The 21,236-nt window shown below is 43.0% G+C and overlaps 1 protein-coding gene across 1 annotated transcript; it reads right to left on the bottom strand.

Annotated features, from left to right (window-relative positions):
- Positions 1-1,039: 1,039 nt before the first annotated feature.
- Positions 1,040-20,216, bottom strand: LOC146174186 (uncharacterized). The gene is made up of 8 exons (XM_084583412.1): positions 20,091-20,216; positions 15,889-16,223; positions 14,131-14,262; positions 11,960-12,167; positions 10,299-10,522; positions 7,855-8,050; positions 5,056-5,298; positions 1,040-1,410 (listed from the first exon to the last, which is right to left on the bottom strand). Exons 1-8 carry the CDS (start codon positions 20,163-20,165, stop codon positions 1,141-1,143), a joined length of 1,683 nt encoding a protein of 560 aa, XP_084439538.1. The 5' UTR covers positions 20,166-20,216; the 3' UTR covers positions 1,040-1,140.
- Between the last annotated feature and the right edge of the window lie 1,020 nt (positions 20,217-21,236).

The following is a 21,236-nucleotide window of genomic DNA, read 5'->3' as shown; positions in this document are numbered from 1 at the left end:
CCCCTGCCTTCTTTTAAGACCTTTGTTCGGGTTTCTGGGGCAGGAAACATAACTCTTTAATGTATTCTGTGCAGCAGTTCCGTATCATGGTCATATATTTAAATAAAAATTTTTACCCTCTTAAGAATCACTTTCTCCTCGCGTATACAGGATCCATAACAAAATGACAGTTCATGCGGCCAACGAACACATGGTAAAATCATTGATCTATTGTAAATTTACTATGCGTCTTTTATTTTAAGTAAATAGCAAAACGGAGTCATATAATATTTCTATGTGTTTATGGATACGCCTACCACGCTATGACGATATTGTAGATGGAGAGATATTTTCTAGACAAATTATTATTCTAATTAGAAAAGGGGCACACTTTTCCGATGTTGCAATTGTGAATGCCATACGTATTAAAAGAAAGGAGCCATTTATGTCTTATAGGTGAACAATTAGAATATTTTACTCAGTAGCCTATGCTATGTATGCACGTTTTAGCTGCCTTTTTTTTTTCATTTTTATAAATTTCAAAATTTATATAGTTACTTTAGAGTATCGTATTTCAATGCATGTTTTTGTGTCGTAATCATCTCTAATTTTCATCCTTGACCTAACTAGCGTAATTAGTATTTGTAAGCACAAAATGTCAGACTGCTGCGTCATGGTAGGCATTATCGCTTTGGAATGTTATACATGCATTAAAGTAGCTATAACGATTTCAACAAACATAATGCAAACAGCATTACACACCTCTTGAGATACTAGAAAATTTATTATATTCTAAGCCACAACTTGCGACCTTGTTACGAGAGCAAGCCATATTTTGTTAAGATATTGTTGTGGGCAGAAGGGGAACTCAGCACAAAGAGAAAGCGCAGCTTTATTGCTATTTAGCTTCATATCTGTTCCAATTTTTATCAACGCATCTCAGAAAGATGACCCTGCACAAATGTGCCCCATTTCAGATCCTAAATAGCATTTCACCTCTAAGAAACAAATAATTTGGCCCTAAGTGTCCGCAGCTGCATTATGACACAACACAAAGTAATAAAGAAAACAACCACTTGAACTTTATTGTCCTCCCCTCCTCACTAGTACTGACAACAAGATTAGCTCTGGATACAAAAAAATCTGTTCAGAGAGTAGTGGTTAACGCCAGAAGGAACACTTGTCTTCAGACCACAGCCTGTCTCCACGGGAGCACCCAAAAGTACTGGCAAAGTGAGCCGAGTTGTTGACAGCCGCGTTGACTATGACGTCGCCCTGCGGTTCTCCGCAGTGCCCAAGTGCCCAGAGTACGTAGAACAGCTCGTTGTTGCTGTATGCACTTGTGAGGCGTTTTCCGAGCCCAACTTCGTCGGCCAGGCTCCGTCGGTAAGCATCGAAGAGTGGTTCTAGCACAGCTGTCTCAGTCACAATCTGTCATAGGGGGAAACGATACGGTCGGAGGATAAGGCAGTAAGTTTAACGTATCAGTCTGATTGAAATTGTTTCATACTCTAATATTTTTCTGCACACTGTTGAAGTATTTACCCAAAGTTTAATGGATAGTGACAAAGCTTGAAATTATCTCCAGTACTGCAAATAGTTCGTATCTTCATTAGACCAATAATGCCTAATTTTGTCTCGAACCATCACTTCTGCTCTTTCTGAATGCTTATTTATGCATGAAGAATTAACAATCATACATCAGAAGCAATTATGCCAAACCAGGTTCTCTTAATCGAAAGCTTAACCGAGATTTATGTACACCACTCCCGTCGTCCTTCATGCAAAATTGTATGATTTGCAACAACGCGTGTTGGCAATTAGAATAGAGATACAAGTGCCTTGCTTCTATATAGTTACGTTGTCATGGAAAATGTCGAGTCTTACAAAGACTGCGAAGTTTTGAAACGCTCCTATTTTAATTAGTCTGTCGCTGGTTTATCTGGCACTATGGCTGAAAATATCTTTTAACCGAATGTGATTAAACTATTTGTTGTATGTCAAAGAATTCCTTTTCCTGTCGTTTAGTATGGTAGAAAGTATATGAAATGGGCATTAAATTAGGGGTGAACTAAATGTATAACTATGTATAAATGTATAACATGTATAACTAGGAGGCGTGTTTTAGTACTGAAGATATCAATTCCGAATTAAATTTAGCACGCAGTACAGACAGTAGACCAGGATAATCCTAATCAAAGGAAGACACTCGTAGGCACTAGTCCTGGAGAGAATTCTAATTTGTGTAAAATAGAGTTGAATAATTACAGCTATTATGATTATCAAGAAGTCAATTTGGACTCTCGGTCACTCATAGTGAGCACTCTTGACAAGGATAATACACAGATTTAGCATCTAGCAATATTGTTATTGAAACAAATAAGCATTGAAGGCATCCGGAAAACGTAAACAATCTTTCTCCTTCCCCACGATCAAAAAGAAAAAGAAAACATCAAAAAGGGAGTCAGCTGAAACGAACAAAATGCAATCTTTTGGCTGATGGGTTACAATACGCAGAATTACTAGCACGTTTTCTGAGCATGAAAAGGGGTAGTACCGAAAGCCGCCGAATAAATTCTTACGTTCACCTATGTTGAGTGTTCTCAATTACAGCACGCTGTGAAATCATTTTTTGTTGCTCCAGAAAACCATGCTACAAAGTTATCAAAATATTTCATCAGGTCTTAGGAACCCACCATGCTAATAACAAGTTCATTTAAGTGTAGTCGGAAAGACACGGAAGCCTGCCTGAGCTTGGGCTATGCGTCTGAAATTATTAGCATGCCGTGTTCGTGCGGGCCTGCGGTGCGGCATGCGGAACTCAACACCACTCGCAGCATCGCTGGTACCATTAACCGGCAGCCTCGTCAAAAGAATGGTAAAAAAAAAAAAAAACTGGTGAGCCAATTCTGCCAAAGGGAAGTAATAATGTGGCCACGCACAGTTGCTAGAAATTTTGTAACGGCGCCGATACATTTGTCGGTTTTTGCCTAATCAAATCTTTTCTCTGCATATAAATTAAATATCTAGAGCAATGAGGCACCTGCATTTCAATGAAACAATAGTAGCATGCATTTAGTGGCTTTTAAGGTCCAGTTATAGGTTAAACATTGTTGATATTGCCTGTGAGCCGATGAGTATACCTTCAAATAAATCTTACCAACTTATCACAACTGCTCGCTTTATATTTCTTCACAACAACCGGAAGTTATCACATGTTAATTCCTGATGCTTCCGCTTCCAGAGCTCTAGCTCTTGACATAAAATTCCCCGCTGAGTCAGGCACATTACGGTGTAGGCAGAGTACAAATTGTATGTGCATGTGCTTTGTTATCAAAGTGCTTTCATATTGCTGGACATATGAAAAACCAAGTGGTCGGAACTGTTCCGTAGACCTCCGACATGGGACCTCCAATAGCGTTACGCATCTTTTATTTTCGTAAACTACAGTATCACACTATCTAATATGCGTGTACTAAGCTGTAATTAGTTTATCACAGCGCCCTGTCGGGACCTGCGACGTGTTTTTGATGCATAATTATGCCTTGTCCGTCGGTCCCTGGACTAAATGTTAGGTAGGCAATGTAACTGGAATGGTATTATAATAACACGGCGTTTTTAAAGGATGAAGGAAAAACTTGTGGTTGACGCAACAAAACTACTCATAACTATAGATGCCCGACGTAAAAGGGACACTAAATGGCTCTTCATTCCCATGTGGAGCTTTTTACAGAATGCATACACAATACAGGATCAGGCTTATATTATTTGCTAAAACATTATTAGATAATTATAGATACGCACGGTGCATGTCCACTTAAAATATACGCTGGCAAGCATTGCCATTCTGCATTAAACAAGGTCATGCTCTGTTAGCATCCGGACAGCAGTTCAGTCAAAATGTACAAAGAAACAGCTGCACGGAATTTTTTATAGGTGCAAATTGGAACTGGTATGTCGTCTACACACTTGATCCTAGTTAAATTGTTTGCAAAAGTTGCATATTTTCGTGAAAGCTGCAATTCACTACGCGCGTTTTTAGGGTAACAACTCCCTCAGCTTGTTATCAAAACGGCGAATAGAACCTATGGTAGATCCCCAAAATGGGGCACGCCTTATATAAGAAACAGAAAACAGTGCACCCGTTTGGCGGAATAATGCTGAATTATCATGAGATGTACCGGTTCTCATGTAATCATTCCTAGCCGACCAACACTGCGAGAACAGAGGTCGGGACAACACTGCACAAGTACTCTCGATTTATCGTCTTCCTCTATGTCACCTTTTCGGACTCGCTAGCAATGAATGTACAATATTATCTTGTTTAAAGCAGCTATCATTGTTTTATTTTCGGTGTTGGCGCCACTAGATTGAATAAGATGCCAGTAAAAACTTTGCAGTGCATGCTTTGGGGAATAATGTCTTTTACTGCTGCGGCAGATGCGCCAACACAGATTGATTGAGCCGTCTAATGAAACGGTGTCGATAATGAATTAATAAAGTTCTACTCAGTGTCATTATGAGAACGCAACACACCTGGTCTTTACCTAAAGACAAGCGTTGGTCATACCTAAAGATAAGCATTAGTTATAGAGTAGGAATTCATTCGCTCGACTATAGGATAATCATTGTTATTGTTTATTTCCTTCTTGTGACGTGAAGAAGACCTCCAAACGCCTCAAGCCTATATATATATATATATATATATATATATATATATATATATATATATAATGCTTTAGACTAAAGCGATTTAAATAGAGCGTTAGTCAGGCTGCCACTTTTTCGTTCCTCTGATGGCCAAAGTCTGGCAGGAATCACTGCAGACCAAATATATTTCGGAAAAATGATTGTATAGCAGGATTTCAAAAAAATAATATCCTCGTTATGGTGGCATATTTTTTATCATAGTCATATGAATAACTATTAAAGTGATAGGCATTCGGAAAGGGCTTTGAACCAGGACGCACTATGTTCTTGAATGCGAAGCTCTAGTAAATATGACAGAAGCACCGGTACATAGTGCGGCAAAACTTCAGTTTCTAACGCGTTATTTTACCACAGTGCAGCACTCACCCTCTCGGCGTACTCATTTTTGTAGAGCCCCTTGTTCCGCACGCAACTGGTGACGCTGTTCAGCCGCCGCTGGCTTGTCCATCGCCAGGTGTACATTCCCTTTCGGCGCGGTAACATTGTTCTTAAGATGGGCGCGCCAACAAGAGTCGTTGCCATGGGATCAGCTGAATTGGTGGCGTTCATCATGACTGCCACCAGGCCAGGTGACACCACCACAGCTTTACGTTTCTTTACGTAGTGCGCCTGCACCAAAAATAAGTAAACCTGTGGTCAGAGCCTATATTCTCATATCTCATTAAGTGACGCTCCTTCATGTCTTTCACGCTTTAACAAAAAAATTCAAACCTTGGTCCCCACCATGTACCATAAATGTGTGATACACTGATGCAGGGAAGTAATGTTGTTTTGTTGTTCAGCATATCTGATTCTTCATTAAAAAGAATTGGTACTATCATATGCCAAGTTGACTTATGAAAAAATGCATTCCGCAAACTAGATGCAAACTCAAAAAGTGCTGTGTTTATATAGTTATTTAGAATTGTCTGTATTGCATTGAAAGAGCACGAGCACATAGTCTAGGTATCATGACAGGCTGACAAGCCGACTGAATGATTGTTTTTAAGTGGTAGCGGAAAAGCCCGGTACCGCGGAATAGCCGGTGTTGTCATCGTAGTCATAGTTGTGTTGTAACACAAAAATCCAAAATAAATACAACAATCAAAATAAATAAAAGTACTCAGAACATGTCGGAATTCGATCCCGTGGCATCCTGATTGCAGGACAAGCCTTGTACCGACACGTCAAAGTTTCATGCTGTTAATTTTGAGTAAAGGGATATATTCAGTAAGCTTTGCCATAAGCTATGCAACCGAAACGAACTATTACTCCACTAAAATAAATTAACCGAGTGACACAGTGTGTTTCCTTAAATTTTGCGCATTGCTTACATGCAATGTGGCGGGGTTATCAGCCCTCAGGCAACCAGAAATCTACCTAGTACGTATTTTGTACGGTAGATGGCGCCACCACATTGCTCGCAGGATGCGCTTCCCACTCTTCCCGCACTCTGGAGCCACCAGCTCACACTATCCCCGCCGCCCGGACAAGCGTCGGAGCTGTATGGGACTGAACGGCGAGCGAGTAAGGGGTCAGGAAACAGTACTGTGTACAGATAAACCTGTGAACAATAATGAAGGACAAAGTGCACAAACTGCGCGTCACAACCAACTTGTATTCCGAAGAAATAACAGCGCTGTGTTAAGGGTAGTAGGCCGCTATGCCGCTTAAGACCAGGAAAAAGAATGAGAAGGAAATGTTAGCGGGGTCTGGTAACGCTAACGTGTACCATTAAAAGCGGGGCTTAAGCGTCTTACGAATTTTTTTACTGATGTTTATCATCAGTTTGGTCGTCACACAGACCAATTTCGTAGATGCACAAATGGCTGTGCTCTGGAAGGCCGCATTTATGTCATTTACACTCTTTAGTTGTTTCCTTGGAGAAGATAGATATTGACGCTTTTCAGTTGACAGTTAAAAATGACCAGGTTAGTGGGTAAAATACCTCAAATTTGTGAACTCGTGTGCAAACAAAGCCGCAGAAACGGCGGTCAAAGCACAAACTATCGGCACATACATATTTGAAGCAAGCGGCTTCGTATAATTAGTTCACTGTTATCATCACATAGATAAGCCAATTGTATATATTTTTGGAACTAGACCCAACGTTCTCTGCTAGAAGGAATCGAAGCTAAGCTATAGTTTCTGTTTTCACTCATGTGTATTTTAATGTGCCACAATTCATGTAAGTCTATGAACTTGTTCATTAATTGTCAGCCCTACGGGAGGAGCCACCACTGACGCCAACATATAATGCTCGGTCTACATGTTAACACACATATGATGTGACTGGTTTTCGACTGCTAGGTGGCCAACAGATTAGCCAGCAATAAGAGACGTGTTAAGCGTGAAAAAATATCCATTCTAGTAGTACCGTGACGAAAAGGGGGATCAACACTATAGCCAAACGGGCGAGTTGGTGGAACATATTGGATGGAAAAACAATGCGACAGACGAACACGACAGCAAAGGAACACAAGACAGCGCTCGTCTTGTGTTCCTTTGCTGTCGTGTTCGTCTGTCGCGCTGTTTTTCCATCTAAAACGGGGATTCAGTAAGGTAATATTGGGGGCTAGTTGATGATCCGTTATGTATGTATAGTAGAGCAAAACAGCAAGAAAATCGTCTAAGAACGAGGACACAAAAGCGCTGCATTTATTATTAAATGTCAGTTGTAAGTTCAGCGCATGTATGTCCTCGTTCGTCGTCGTGTGTCTTGCTGTTTTAAGCTGGTATACATATATAAAAACGGGAACCGGGCAGTCATATAACCACGAAAGCCCATTATCATAAACCCTACCCAAAAGGTTAGCCTATAAAACAGAGGGGATGCTGATGTTTTTTTTTGTTTTTTTTTCTTAGCCTGCTGGTTGGTGGAATATGGACACAAGAAGTTTTATTATTGCGTGCCGAAATGAATAAAATTGAATAATGCGTGAAACTCGACTGCTATGATTGATAAAGAAGCTGCCTGGGCCAAGAAAATGAGGCTCAAACCATTTAATAAGCGCGTGATTTTGAAAATGTGCCACCTAATTCGCCCAAACGAAGTTAACGCAGGATCCTTGCATTCCACTACTGGCTGATTGCGTCAATGAATAACATTTCTAGCCAAATAATAGGAACGGACTAATTTTGAATAGGGAGGGTAGCGGTTTGATGATTTTCGAAAAACGACCTTGCCTCTGCCGAGAACAGTGACGCGTCCGGCGTATTAATGCGACGTAGGCTGTGCAAGAACTCGGCGTCCACCACTTCCATGTGCCGGCGCACAGCCATCGCCACGGAGAGGTTGAACACAACTGCTTTGGCGAATTCGGCAAGCGTTGCTTCAGCTGCTGCTCCGACGGATTTTGAGGCTGTTCTGAGGGCTTTGGTCCTGTAACAGCGCCGATTATGAATTCTCACAATATTCCGTGCTCATTGATAAACTTGACGGGATACAAATAGAAGTGCGCACTCTGTTGAATGTACGAGAACAACGGAGAGTATACTCCGATTATCTGTAGATAGATATTAGCACTATGCGTCTTAAGCAACAGAATCGTGAACTTTCGTTCTCTCTGACCAATGGTGGTAGAGGGTTTGCACTTTAGGTAGTTTTGTATGTGCCACTCAAAGTTAGAACTAAAAACGAAAAGCACGCAAGGAACGCTTTCTATCCAACGGCGAAAAGCACTGGCGCGTAGGCTGTGTTATTGTTCGGATAGCTCACAGAGCGTTTGCATTTCGGTTAGGTTTGTATGTCTCAGTCTGAGTTTGGCTGAAGTAGCCAGAACAGTATGCGTAATACGTTTTTAATTAACACGGCATTTAGCCATGGAAAGTATCCTTGTTGGTGTTCGGCTGGCGTCAAAAACGCAGAACAGCAAAACTCGCGGTGGCTCAGATCAGTGCCTCTTACCTCCCGCGACCAGCGATAGAGCGGGTGTCAGTGTAGAGTATGGCCAGTTTCGCGATCTTGTGGTCGTCGGATTGACGCTGTAGCCGCTAAACAATTTTCCCTTCGGTGTTCGCCTCTATGATATGCTGAGGTCCCTGCATATGTTCTCTTAAGTTGCCTTAGATTCCGCTAATTCAATACTGAGGGGCCCCATAATGTATTCGTCTTAACAAACAGGTTTCTAAACGATAAGATGTGGGCAGGATAAGTGCGTCTAATTATATGTTCAATGAAAACAGTAAATCAGCTACCAAGTGAACGAGTAATTGAAAATATCGCATATATTGCAGCAGGCAAGAAGGCAGCTGAAGAATAGGCGCGTAAGCTCAAGTCACGTTATACTAACTGAAAGTGGATTTGCGTGTGTGTTTAATTTATTTTCCCGCTGTCTTATACTCGTCCCTGTGTGCCACAGCAGCCGCTTTGTTTTGTTGTGATTTTTCCTTTCTATCCTGCCCTAAGCCCTTCTATCTGGCCAACAGTGTACCGGCCGTTTCTTTCGTCTTGCGCCACCTACAGCTTAGAGATGCCAATCCCACGGACATGGGCACCACGGGCTTTTCTGTATGCTCAAGAAATGTACGCAGCGCCGATAGCCGGCAATCTATGGTGCGGCGACGCTGTCAGAGTTGCAAAATTTGTTCAGCCGTTTTTAAACTGTATTCCAAGAAGCAGGTACACTTTTCGCATTTGCGCCTTTCAGTTCGTGGGAGACAGGGCATGGATATTACGAGCGCGCAATGCCGAAACCTCACCATGCCAGATCATCAGTGCAAGCGAAGTTGTGCCTTGCGTTTTAAAGCTATATCGTTAAAGGCAGTGGTGGTGAAAAGCATTTCTTTGTCTATTTACAGTCAGGTGCTCAGAGCGTGTCTACTATGGGATGGAACGCGAACACAATACAAGCCTGAGCTCGCAAGCGCTACCAACAGGGGCTTCGCCTTTCATGAAGAATGTTGGGTCAAAACCAGACTCCCCAGCTACATATTGAAAACTCCAGCGGCACGACGTAGCAGTCCATGGTGGTCCCTATGCGAGACGCTGCCATCGACACCATTGACAAGATTCGTTGCCATCGGTACCGGATTTAAGTCTGCGGATGCTTAAAGGTGAGTATGGGAAGGCAATGCACCGTTTCTAGTGACAAAGAACAGCATGTATCCAAAGCCCTTTCCAAAGTGGTATCAACCAGTATGAAGTTTTTTTTCGGCTTCTTTTTTTGCTCGCGCTTTCGGGAAATTTTAACCGCGTACTATAATATGACCCTGGTGTGCTCGGAGGCCATAAACAAATGAACCGATCCTCATATATGGTCACAGCAGCAAACTCGTTGTGAAGCTATAGTTATCGTTATTCATAACGGAATTAAAGCTCCACCGAGAGGTTGTAAAGATCGCGTGCTGCCATGAGATAGGCCCCGTTCAGAGATTAAACTGGTCGCGAAAGAAGAACAGCTGTTTTCTGGCTCTTAGTGATTTTTAATTTCTTATCATTCTATTATGATCGTGCGTGCTTAGGTCCAGCTGCATTCATTATGTTAATAAATTATATGACAAAATAAATATTTCCGCGCATTATACTAAAGTGATATGTGCTGACTTGGGCTCCATCGCAGTGCACGCAAGCCTCGTGTAAAGATATCCCTACAAAATGTAGAGGAAGAGTTTCCCAGAGCAACCCGCACCTGTTTCGACGTGAGAGCCACCTAGGCGCGCGGTCCCTAAGCGCCCAGCGCAGTAGCCAGGACACGCGCGAGAGGGCGTCGTGGGGGCGAGGCACGGCTTCCTTTAGTGCCCGCCGTGCAATCTTGGTAGCGTTCGGGAAGTAGTGGTCTTCCAACAGGCTGAAACACGCCTGCACTCGCGGCTTCGGTGGCTGTTTGAACACCGCCTCGAAAATCCTGTTTGCCTGCGAAGGCATGACCAAGAGGAACTCCATTGGTCTTAGACTATAAACACGTCCTTGTTTTTTCCCAGTCGAAACAAACTACAGAACCGTCTCAAAACTACGACAAAATATTCTGTAGTCCTGTTGTGAACGTCAATTTTTTATGTAGTTCTGTAGTACTTTTCTACAGTTCTCTAGTTTTTCTGTAGTAAATTTCTGTTGTCTGTAGTTCTGTAGCACTTTTCTGTTCTAGCTACAGAAATTTCTGATGTTACTACAGAACGTTTTGTTGTGACAACAGGTTTTCCGTCAAAACCCGCACAAAAATTTTGTTGTAACAACAGAAAACTTTCTGTAGGTATTTCCGACTGGGTTTGAATACCGCTGCTACCACGCAGAGAAACAGAAGGCACAAATCGCTTCTTTAACTCCTCGTGCACCCTCATTAGGTTTTCATTGGATCGCGCTAATTAGTAAAAATGCAGTAATTAAAAACGCATGTTTTGATAAAATGTGGCTGCCTCAGCATGGTATTGTGTGAACCCGCATAATGCCCTAACCCGATTTAAGCAACGGATGCCGTAGTTTAGCACACCTATCTATATGTTGATCACCTATGGTTTGGTAAAGGATTTAATGCTTGAAATGCGAAAAGTAATCTAAAGTTACAAGAAGCTATGTATATGGCTCCAGGCACCCTGACCACGATGTTTCTGGTAATGTTAAGCAAAGCATCGGTTCCTAGGAGCTATCGAGCTCACTAACCAGCTGCCGCCGTATTCCTCCTCCCCCTCAGAACACGTACCAGCGACGAATCACATTATAATGCGTCGCGTCCTGAATTGCGCGCTTCAGACCCATCTCTGTGTTTTTCGGGACCGCACCTATGTAGCCTAGGCTGGAATGAAATAGGGTGTCCACATAAAAAAGAAATCCTCAGATCGCTTAATCACCCTAAATTATATCAGCACGAAGAGGCGCGGAGATGTCTTAGGGGAATATTTAGAAATAATTTCTGTCACTTTAGATTATTGATCATTCTGTGACATCGAGCATCACGGCGGCTCCTATGGCATTCTACAAGGCGAAATAAAAGGCACTTAATCTTTTCGCAAGAATTTTTCTGCATACATATGATTTCCGTTGTGAAAATTTTGTCTTGTACTGAATAGGTGTATTTACGTGAATTCTTCGAATATTCTAGCAACCGTTACAGTTATAGTTTATACGTGTTGACATGATAGTCATCTCTAGCAAGTATAATCAGGAAAACCATTTCTGATCTAGTGCGGCTCAAGATTAAAAAAAAAACTTATTAGGAGTGCAAAAGCAACTAGTGCCTCCTGAAAAGCAGAATGTGTTTTTTTTTTTTGGAGAGACTGTGACCAAAGTTTTCTTCCGGTGTACACCGACTGAATAGAAACCACATCGAATGTCATACCTGTTGACATTGCCTACCATAGGTCCAAGGAGAGGCGAGAAGTAAATGACCTTCCAGTACAGCTGGTAGCGTTCCATGTGCTCTCCCGTCGGCATCTGAAGGTCGAGAGCATAGTGACAGCGCGCGGCGCGGGATATCCACTGGCAAGCACCCGGAACCCATTCACGGGCAAAGTAGCCTTTTGCCGGGTGGGTTGAGTCGTCAAGACTCAGGTTGTTCGTTAGACTGGATACGAAAAAAGAATTTATTCATTGAAGTGAAGGGCCGAGGAATGTCAAATCTCACAGACCAAATATCTTTTGACCTCAACATGTACATAGGAAGACGACGCGACAAGTGAATAATCCTTGTAACACGAATAAAAAGCAGATCATGAGTGACGCTATACCTGGTTACAAATGCAGTGATGTTGTGCTCTTTCGCATATGTAGTTTGTTTCCCTAATCGAGCCGCTACGCCTGAAATTTGTTAGCTCTCCAGCGTACTGCTATGTTTTCTTTGCTATTGTAATAATTCCGACAGAATATAGAATATTGTAGTAATCTGAGGTGTTCCGATTGGAACATCCTTCTTTATATTCTCATTGGAAGTGTGACTACTGATACAGAACCGGAATGATTCGTAGGTTTATCGGATCTACCTGGCTTGCATTTACTCCTTCTCGAAACACTTTTGACATTCCTTATTGTGCTAGATATTTAGCCCTTAACCTGGAAGATTTTTGTTTTAACAATCTGCACCTAATTCTTAATTTCTAGCCGCTTATAATATTCTTATTTTGAAGCCCACATGAAACATACCGGCGCGGTCAGTGAAGGTTAAGCTTTAGAGCAAGGCAGACATCATGTACGCCACAATGCGCATTGATTAGAAGATAAAATAACCAAAATATGTAATCAACCTTTTATTTTAAAGCCAAAGGCTTACTTCAATACAAAAGCTGCAGAAGCTTTAAGGGTGTCGAGCCTGACCTTGAATCGACCTTGTCATCCAACATTACCAAATAGTTCCCTGAAGGAAAAACAAAGTGTAGTGTGGTGGGCTATGTCTCCTTGGGTAAAGACAGTATGAAAGCACAGGACAAGGGCTGAAAGGGAGTCCAGTTCGCAAGCCGAGCCAACGTTTCGATGAGGGGACTCGTGTTCTCCGTGGAAGGAGACAAGGCTCAGAAGAAGACAAGTCCCTTTCTCGAAACGTTGCCTCAGCTTGCGAACTGAGGCTGTCCAAGTTTCGCTCAGTGCTCCTTTATACTGTGCAGCCATTCTTCTATCGTTTTACCTTCGGTCAACATAGTGTCAACATAGGTCAAGTTTCCAGGGATAAAGCCGATGGAACTAGTTCAGGCTCAGTTTGATTGGAAGAATATGGAAGAGGTCCTAGCGCTCGAGTGTGTATAGTACGGCTGGTGGTGATTATGGTGGCGATCCCACGCGTGAAAACCTCATTATAAAATTCTGCAATGTGGTAAATCCAATTCAGTGAGATTTAGGTGGTGCATTTTTGGCATTCGATGTTTCGAACGACACAGTCTATGAGGAATATTTAAAATCGAAGTTAGCCTTTGATGTTGACGGAATTTATTAAAGCAATCTAATATTGCTGCTTTAGGAGAAAACAAATGCGATTCGTTTAATTTATAATTTAATTGTTCACTCAATAAACTGCAACACATGCTTGATGAATGCTTTATTGCAACATGCACAAATAGACTAAAGTGACGATTATAATATAATCCTAAAATACGAGTCTTAAATAGAGTAAGGAATCATCCGATCTTTTTTCTACACATTTAAACACAATAAGCAAGTTCAGGCAATTGTATTCAATGTGGGCGTTTCGTTTAAATTTGTCTTTCTGAAAATAGCTTCATTCAACTGGGGCCTTTAGGTGCGTGTTTAGCATATATTCTTAAATGCAAATGCAATGAACATTTCATGTACCTTATTTTATTTATTAAAATAAAATAAAGCGGGAATTCGGTTTCTTTTATGTTGTTACCAATGCTTAAAATTTCATAAACGTTCTATAAACCTTCCGGACATACCGAAATATAGTGGTAAAGAACGGGTGCGCTGGAAGCGTATTAAGTGCAGCACTCAAACTTACCGAAGCTTTTAAAGGAGTCTTAGATGAGGTTCCTGGACAATTTACTGCTGCTCACAGAGAGCCACCTTCTCTACCTTCTTACCTCTTGATGTGTTCAAAGAACTCCGGCATCGTGCGGCGTCCTCCGGCCTTGAAAAAGCGGTTTGCCAGTGTGAGCGGCAACTGGGGCATTCTGTGGGGGCAGCCGCCCTCCAGTTTCTTCTCTTCCCAATCACTGCGCAGAACACGTGATAGCTTCTCAGATGCGGTAGAGATGATGAGGACAGGTATTAAATTACGCCAATCGAGTTATTAGAAAACTGCATATATTAGCCTTCTTGACTAAAATCCTAAAATCCTGATGTTGAACGAGAAGCGGGAAGGCTGTTAATAGATGAATATAGAATAATAAGTGAAAAATACTTAGTAATTGTCTCCTTGAAGGGGCCTATCTGAACCGCGCCGTAAATATTCGATGAAGAGCGGTGCATAATAGTATAATAGTACGGCACCTCATTGACCTTAAAGTGGGCTCTTAGAGTGCTCTTACACAGCCTGTTTATTTCTCCCCTCAGATCTGCGCACGCCCACAAGGACATGGCCACCGTCATTCTTTCTAAAGATTTACGTCATCAGCTCCATCGGAGACATAATGGAAATAATTACCACCACGGTTGCTTAGTGCGTACGGCCCTAATATGCTGAACGCAACGACGCTGCTATCAAGTCCCGGGCTCGGCGGCTGTGTTTTGTAAATCCGAAAAGCAAGGCGCTCGTGTTGTGTGCGATGCAAGTGAAAGATAAAGGCTTCCAGGTAGCCAAAGTTTGCGAAGCTCTGCTTTACGGCGTTTCTCGTAACATGAACCGCTTTTGGACAATAAATCGGATAAACCAAACCAATTCCATTCATTTAAAATCAGAACGAATCCAGTTAGTCTCAACCAAACACGGCTATTTTAACCACGAAATCGAAGTCGCACTACTGCTGGGAAAGAAACAAAAATTGGTCACCAGGAATGATAGTGAACGCAGCGTCCACCGATGTAGCGAAGGTCTCTAGCATTCCTGTGGCACCCCAAAATACGAACTAGGATCTTCTCTCCAGTAGCGGCAATATAGGTGCTCAATTAGACTTGGGCAATTAAACGTACATGTCGTTATATCTTCTTTATTCTTCCTTGTTAGCGAGATTATGCAAACCGCTTCTTCGCGTCAACTGTGCCAGATTAACTATGCTTACGCCGACGCTGTACGAAATACTACAAAATGTGTGCACTGAACAAGCTCTCCGCGTCCCTGCCCCCGGCCTATTCGCCTACTGCAAAAAGCTTCATAGCGGAACACCAGTGCCATCCCTGGCACTAGTGAAACATTTGTGTCCCAAGCAAATATATTGTTTTGTAAATCTTTGTATCTATCATGCACAACTCATTTGTCTACTGAGGTTTGGTGAGAGCCTACCTCTTGATGGTACCGTAGGAGCTTCAGTGCACGCAACAGCGAACATATGCACTGAAAGATGGATCAGGAAATCTGGTTGCTGAGCCTTTTTACGGGCGGGTGAAACCGGAAATGTTATTTAATGTCTCATACAAAGCGTGAGGATGACCATACTGCAATTATACAATATTAAACGAGGTGAGAAACCATTAACGCAACTTCTGCGTGGAGTACGTGATTTCGTCAAAGCTTTCCGTGGGCGCTGCTATGTCATGTCTCCACGAGACCTCCTTCGGCCCGCTCTGGGGAGAGTCTTTCTTCAATATCAATTAATCAAGCTGTATTTTATGGATGGGTGTTCTTTCAAAGGCAGGCGACGACAGCTAAGTGAACAGGTAGTCAAGGCCTAAGAGCGACTTACTATCTGATGTGGTCCTTGATCACGAGGTCCGTACCCTCGAGGCATCGCTTGAATAGCGACACGTAACTGGCAGGCAGCTTACCCTCGGTCACCTTATCTCGGCTGATAAGCCGCCTCATGCTTTCCATGAGCTTCTTCTTGCCCAGCTGGTAGGGAGTGGTGGTCCTTGCCTCACACACGTGATGATAGAAGTCGTGGCAGGGTGCGTTTTTGGGTGCAGCATCCCTGACAGCTGGCTCGCCGGTGAGGTAGGACTGGAGCCAGCGACAACCAGGTGTGGTGCATAGCTTTTGGTGGAACGCACTGTCGGCGTCATTCGGCTTGTACACGTGTTCCTACGCAAAATGATCGAAACAAAGCATGGCTTTGATTCAATAAGCCCCTCCTGTTTTGAAATTCAAGTACTGTAAAATGATATCGTGAAAAGAGTTTATTCTTGATCAGTACAAAAAGGCACCAGGTACAACGCTGTAAACACGGTGTGTGTAGTAGCTGTATTTGCCATAGTAATGTGGTGGGGATGGTGGTAAAAGTAGCAGTTAATAGTCGTAGAAAAAAAATTTGTTAATTAACGGCCCAGCTAGAAACCGGGCAGTAAGCGGCAATCAATACGGTTGTGGATAACTGATACGTTTTTGAGATATTAGATATAGCGGAAAGACGCCACCGGTGACTGATTACCGAAAGCCTCCCGCGACCTACAAGGAAAGGGCACAGCCCAGGTGAAGGTACCGAGGATTCGCAACTAATATCTCCTTATCCGGCATGCAAGGTAAAAAGAGGGCAGAAAATGTGTGCACAGTATTAAAGAAAACCGAACAAGGCCTGAGGCGAGCCTCGATCGCAAGCCAACGTTTCGACAAGATACCTTCTCTTCGGCTCAGAAAAGCGATCATGACTGGCAGGATTGTCTACATTTTTGCTTCTTGAAAAAAAAAAAAAATGCTACGGAGAATAGAGGTGAGAAGCAGGCCAAGGAGTGAAGGCATGTTCTCTTGGTGATGGATTTCTCTGAACAGGAAATCGATGGTCCCGTGACATAGACGCGAAAACAAACGTCGGCAAGCGCAGGGAAGTGTACAATGCGAGGTACAGCCTTTGTCAAACGTATACGGCCCAAAAGATTTGCTTCTAAGCTCTGTAACGCGGCTGCTGGCAGAAGTACTGGAATATGAATGCAAGCTAGAGGAGAATGAGGGCGAGATCTGTCATCTACGAGATTTTGAACGCCAGGGTTGCTTTACGAGCCCCGTTACTGGCCTTAGAACAAAAATACTTGGGCCGTACACTTTTGAAAAAGACTGTACATAATAAATCAGCACAAGAAGCAGGTTTCTTGTTGGCTTTTGTGTCCAGAAAGGGGACACGCATTCCAGAGGGACCTGTTAAGCAATACAGCTGCAGCAGAATACATATCAAGAGCGTTCTGACAGTGCTGAAAGGCCACCATAGACTAAGAACGCTAAAACTGAAAAACAAAAAGCGGGTGGGCTTAATAATAATAAAACCTCAGCGTCGCATGCATCCCAAGCGAAAGTACATAAAAAGAACAGCATTAATTAAAAAAATTGTAATAAAAAGAAACCAAATAGTAAAACACCTGCGGTCATAATAGAGAGGAGCAGAGAATTGTGGAAAAAGTGGTCTATGTGATTATCTTCTAGACGGACTTTGGCGTGGAAGGAATACAATTCGGAGATTTTACTTTTCCTATCGATATGCTTTTTCGAGTTGGGTGCAATGTTTAAATTAGTAGATTAGAAAGTTCTCCCAATATCGTTTTTACCTTTTGCAAAAAGGTTTGGTTTGGTTTGTGGGGTTTAACGTCCCAAAGCGACTCAGGCTATGAGAGACGCTGTAGTGGAGGACTCCGGAAATTTCGACCACCTGGGGTTCTTTAATGTGCACTGACATCGCACAGCACACGGACGCCTAGTTTTTCACCTCCACCAAAAAGCGGCCGCCGAGGCCGGGATTCCGATCCTGCACCCTTGGGAAAAGTAGTCGAACGCCGTAACCACTGCGCCACACTGCAGCAGGCAGAAATAAACGTCTCGAAAGGAAAATAAGAATCTCGAAAATGCATTTCCTATGTGCCCTAATCATTCTAAACGAGAGCGACATGCAGCGTGAATTGTGTAGTACTTAATTCATAGCACTTCTTCCGGCATTTGGCGTTTTTCCTGAATTTTCTTTTTGCTTAATTTTGTTTCCCTCGGACCGCTTTCGTTTAACAGTTTGTGGATTGGGAGGCATAGTGCACGCTGGCTTTTTTTTTTTCAGTTATCCTTCCCTTCTCTTTTTTTTTTCTTTAGCGATATAATACTATTACCTACGCAGCTGTTCCAGCAGCTCTCAAACACTCTATACTAGTATTCCTGCCGCAGATGTATTGCTTATCAGGTTCTTTGAGAATTTTTGCCCTCTCCTTAGAAACTTGCATCTACGTCGAAGAAGTTCGCAGGGGACGAGTGGATGCAGCGAGCACACAACCGGGTTAATTAGAGAAATATGGGAGCGGCCTTCGTACTGCAGTGGGTATAGTCAGGCTGATGATGCTGATGATGATGATGATGATCTACATCCAACTATACCTCCGGTGCTTAGTCATCATGTGTCTGGCGTTGTACCATTCGTTGCTGCTGCAACCATTTTATTTTGCTTTTTAGATCCTGGGATTACCTGTTCCCAGTTGAGAGAAATCCATCCTCAAGGAAACATTCCTTCACTCCTCGACCTACTCATCTCTTCTCCCCCTGTCCTCTGTAATTCGTACGAAGCAAAAGCGCATTTATAAACCATGCGAGTAATGATCACGCTGCCCCGACGAACACTCATCTTGCTGTTTGAAATGTTTCACGAACTTAGACTCCCGCTGAACACTTATTCGGTTTTCTTATATATCCGGTATGCAAGCAGTGCGACACCACTACTGTCCAATGCCATATCCGGTATGCAAGCCAGTATGACACCACTATTGTCCAATGCCATATCCGGTATGCAAGCAGTACGACACCACTATTGTCCAATGTCATATCCGGTAAGCAAGCAGTGCGACACCACTACTGTCCAATGCTTATTTTTTCTGCAATTCTGACAGAAATATTTGTGTGCTATGCCACTGAAGTTTTGGACTGACGCCGATTACCTTAAGAGAAATGTATCCGCTCGTGGACACTGGCCAAGCGGCCCATCGGCTAAAATCGGTGTCGGGAAAACAGTAAAGAATTCTGGCTACACCTAGTTATAACGGGAAAAAAATGGCTTGAGGTAGGAGAAGTTAATCGGGAAGAGGGTTTGCCAAATCTTGCTAGAGTTTCAAACTTCAAGAGCCCTGTTAACTTCGAAATGATAAACCTGGAATACCAAGATCAGGAAGGAAAAAAAAAATTATCGAGCTTGTAGAAGCCCGATTACATATATTTAAGAAATGCAAAAAGTGGTTTCTGCGGAGGTTGCATACTCCTAGGAAAGCGAAAATAATCGTGTATGGTGCAGTAAATGAGCTTCAACGTCCAAAAGCGACATCGGCTATGGCGGACGCCATAGTGCGGGGTCCCGTTAAATTCGATCATCTGAGATTTGAAAACATGCGCAGACATCTCATTCTACAAGGCCTCCTTGCATTTGGCATCTATCACAACGCAGTCGCTGGGATCGCGCTCAAATCCGCGCTCTTGGATACAGCCCTCGAGCGCCTTGGCCCCACAACCATCGCGAAGATTTTGGAAAATATCGTATTACGAACTACTCCGCCGCTCATAGCCACCGCAGTGATCATCAATTCCATGTCGTGGTATTGAAGTATGTGCGTACCGAAGCATCACTGTTGAGCCCATCCGGAAAGCCTTTTCACAACCACCTCCTCTCATATTTTGCGAATTCCATAAATTCGTTTCCGACTCCCTATCCTTCGCACCTCTAGTGAGCAAGTAGCTTTTTTTTTATTCGCAAAATAAATTCGCTCACGCCGACATAGGTTCCAGAGACAAATCGAAAATAAAGCAATATATATTACCTGGAGTGCTGTCATGCTATGTAAACGATAAAATGGCTCAGGATGCGACTCCAATCAGCACATACATCGCGGCTAGCGTTCTGGATCGCTGGTTCTCAGCCGTGCTATATCTTACCAATATATGTGACTCTGATAAGCTCGCACCTGACATCATCCTTAGCATTCAAGCGCATCTACCTCTCACCATGAGATAGAGTGGCCGAGCGTCTCTCGAAAGACCCCCAAGTCTTGTGTTCTTCGCTTTACAGGTCCCGGCCATAGGTTTTCTACGGCGGCTCCACAGGGCGACTCGGCGAGTCTGCACTTTTCCCACACTTCCGTAAGCCTCCTTGTTTGTATTGACGCTTCCTTGCTGATAGGAACCGTCGCCTTGCACATCCGGGCATCTGTTGTCGGCGCTGCTCGCACACGTCCGCCCTGCGTCTTTTTTGTAGTCACCTGGGTGTAAAGACAAACGAAAAGCAAATAAGGTAAACGATAAGTTATAAAAGCCACAACAACATTGTAAGCCGCTTTTCTGCTCAAGAGTAAAGTGAAGCCAAGAAAAATGAGACGTACCAATGGACCTGGGATACACTCTATGGCTATGTAATTAGAACTCGCATGTACTACATAAAGACAATGCAATGTTAATGTTAATTGGGTGCGCCAGTGAGTTTGACGCTCGCAAGCCCTTCGAGGGTGGAAAACCGTTCATTGAGGAGCTGATGATGGCCAGTCCATACAACGATATTCAGCCAATAATTTCAGAGGATATAGAAGCTGACTCAATGCAAGCAGTTCAAATTTTGTTCAGAAAGATAATGCTCTTAGTGACATAGCAAGTATTATGCGCGACTTCCCCCATTTACCGCTATCGGCAGTGTATGTGCATTACATGAAGATTACGTACCTGGTCGCAGAGTTGCCATAGATATCCACAGGAGTAATAAATTTGAGTTTAGGAACGCCTTTTTACCGATTGCGGGCGAACAGCCGAAAGAGCCACAAGCGACACCTGGTGTGGACGCGTATTTTCTGTAATAATGGTACTATAGTTCCAAGCCTCTCCCTCTTCCTCGGAGTATTTCGGTTCAGGACTGGAGTTGCGAGGAGAGAGGCTGGTGTAAAACAACCATGATAGAAGAGACCGCGGGAGGGAAACGCACAGGTAAACACGCACTACAGGCCTGTACGCGCTAAACGCCAGATGGAATCGATGAATATTCACAATCAAAATAATTTTCTCAAACACAGGGCAAAATAGACATATGCGAGAAAATAAAGAAAGCAAAATATTGGTTTTATTAACATCTTCAGATTGCACGTTGCGAAGAAATTACTTATTTGT

Source organism: Amblyomma maculatum, chromosome 11 (assembly GCF_055883805.1).
Source record: "Amblyomma maculatum isolate TAMU_Amacu chromosome 11, ASM5588380v1, whole genome shotgun sequence".
Lineage (NCBI taxonomy): Eukaryota > Metazoa > Arthropoda > Arachnida > Ixodida > Ixodidae > Amblyomma > Amblyomma maculatum.
The sequence above is the reverse complement of the archived record's forward strand: the minus strand, read 5'-3'. Positions and strand labels throughout refer to the sequence as shown.

Coding starts and splice junctions, on each gene's coding strand:
- LOC146174186 (XM_084583412.1), bottom strand. CDS start 20,165: ATGGCCGGGACCTGTAAAGCGAAGAACACAAGACTTGGGGGTCTTTCG. Junction 12,168..14,130: donor TTCTTTGAACACATCAAGAG/GTAAGAAGGTAG, acceptor TTTCGTATCCAG/TCTAACGAACAACCTGAGTC. Junction 8,051..10,298: donor TGGCTCTCACGTCGAAACAG/GTGCGGGTTGCT, acceptor GCGCTGTTACAG/GACCAAAGCCCTCAGAACAG.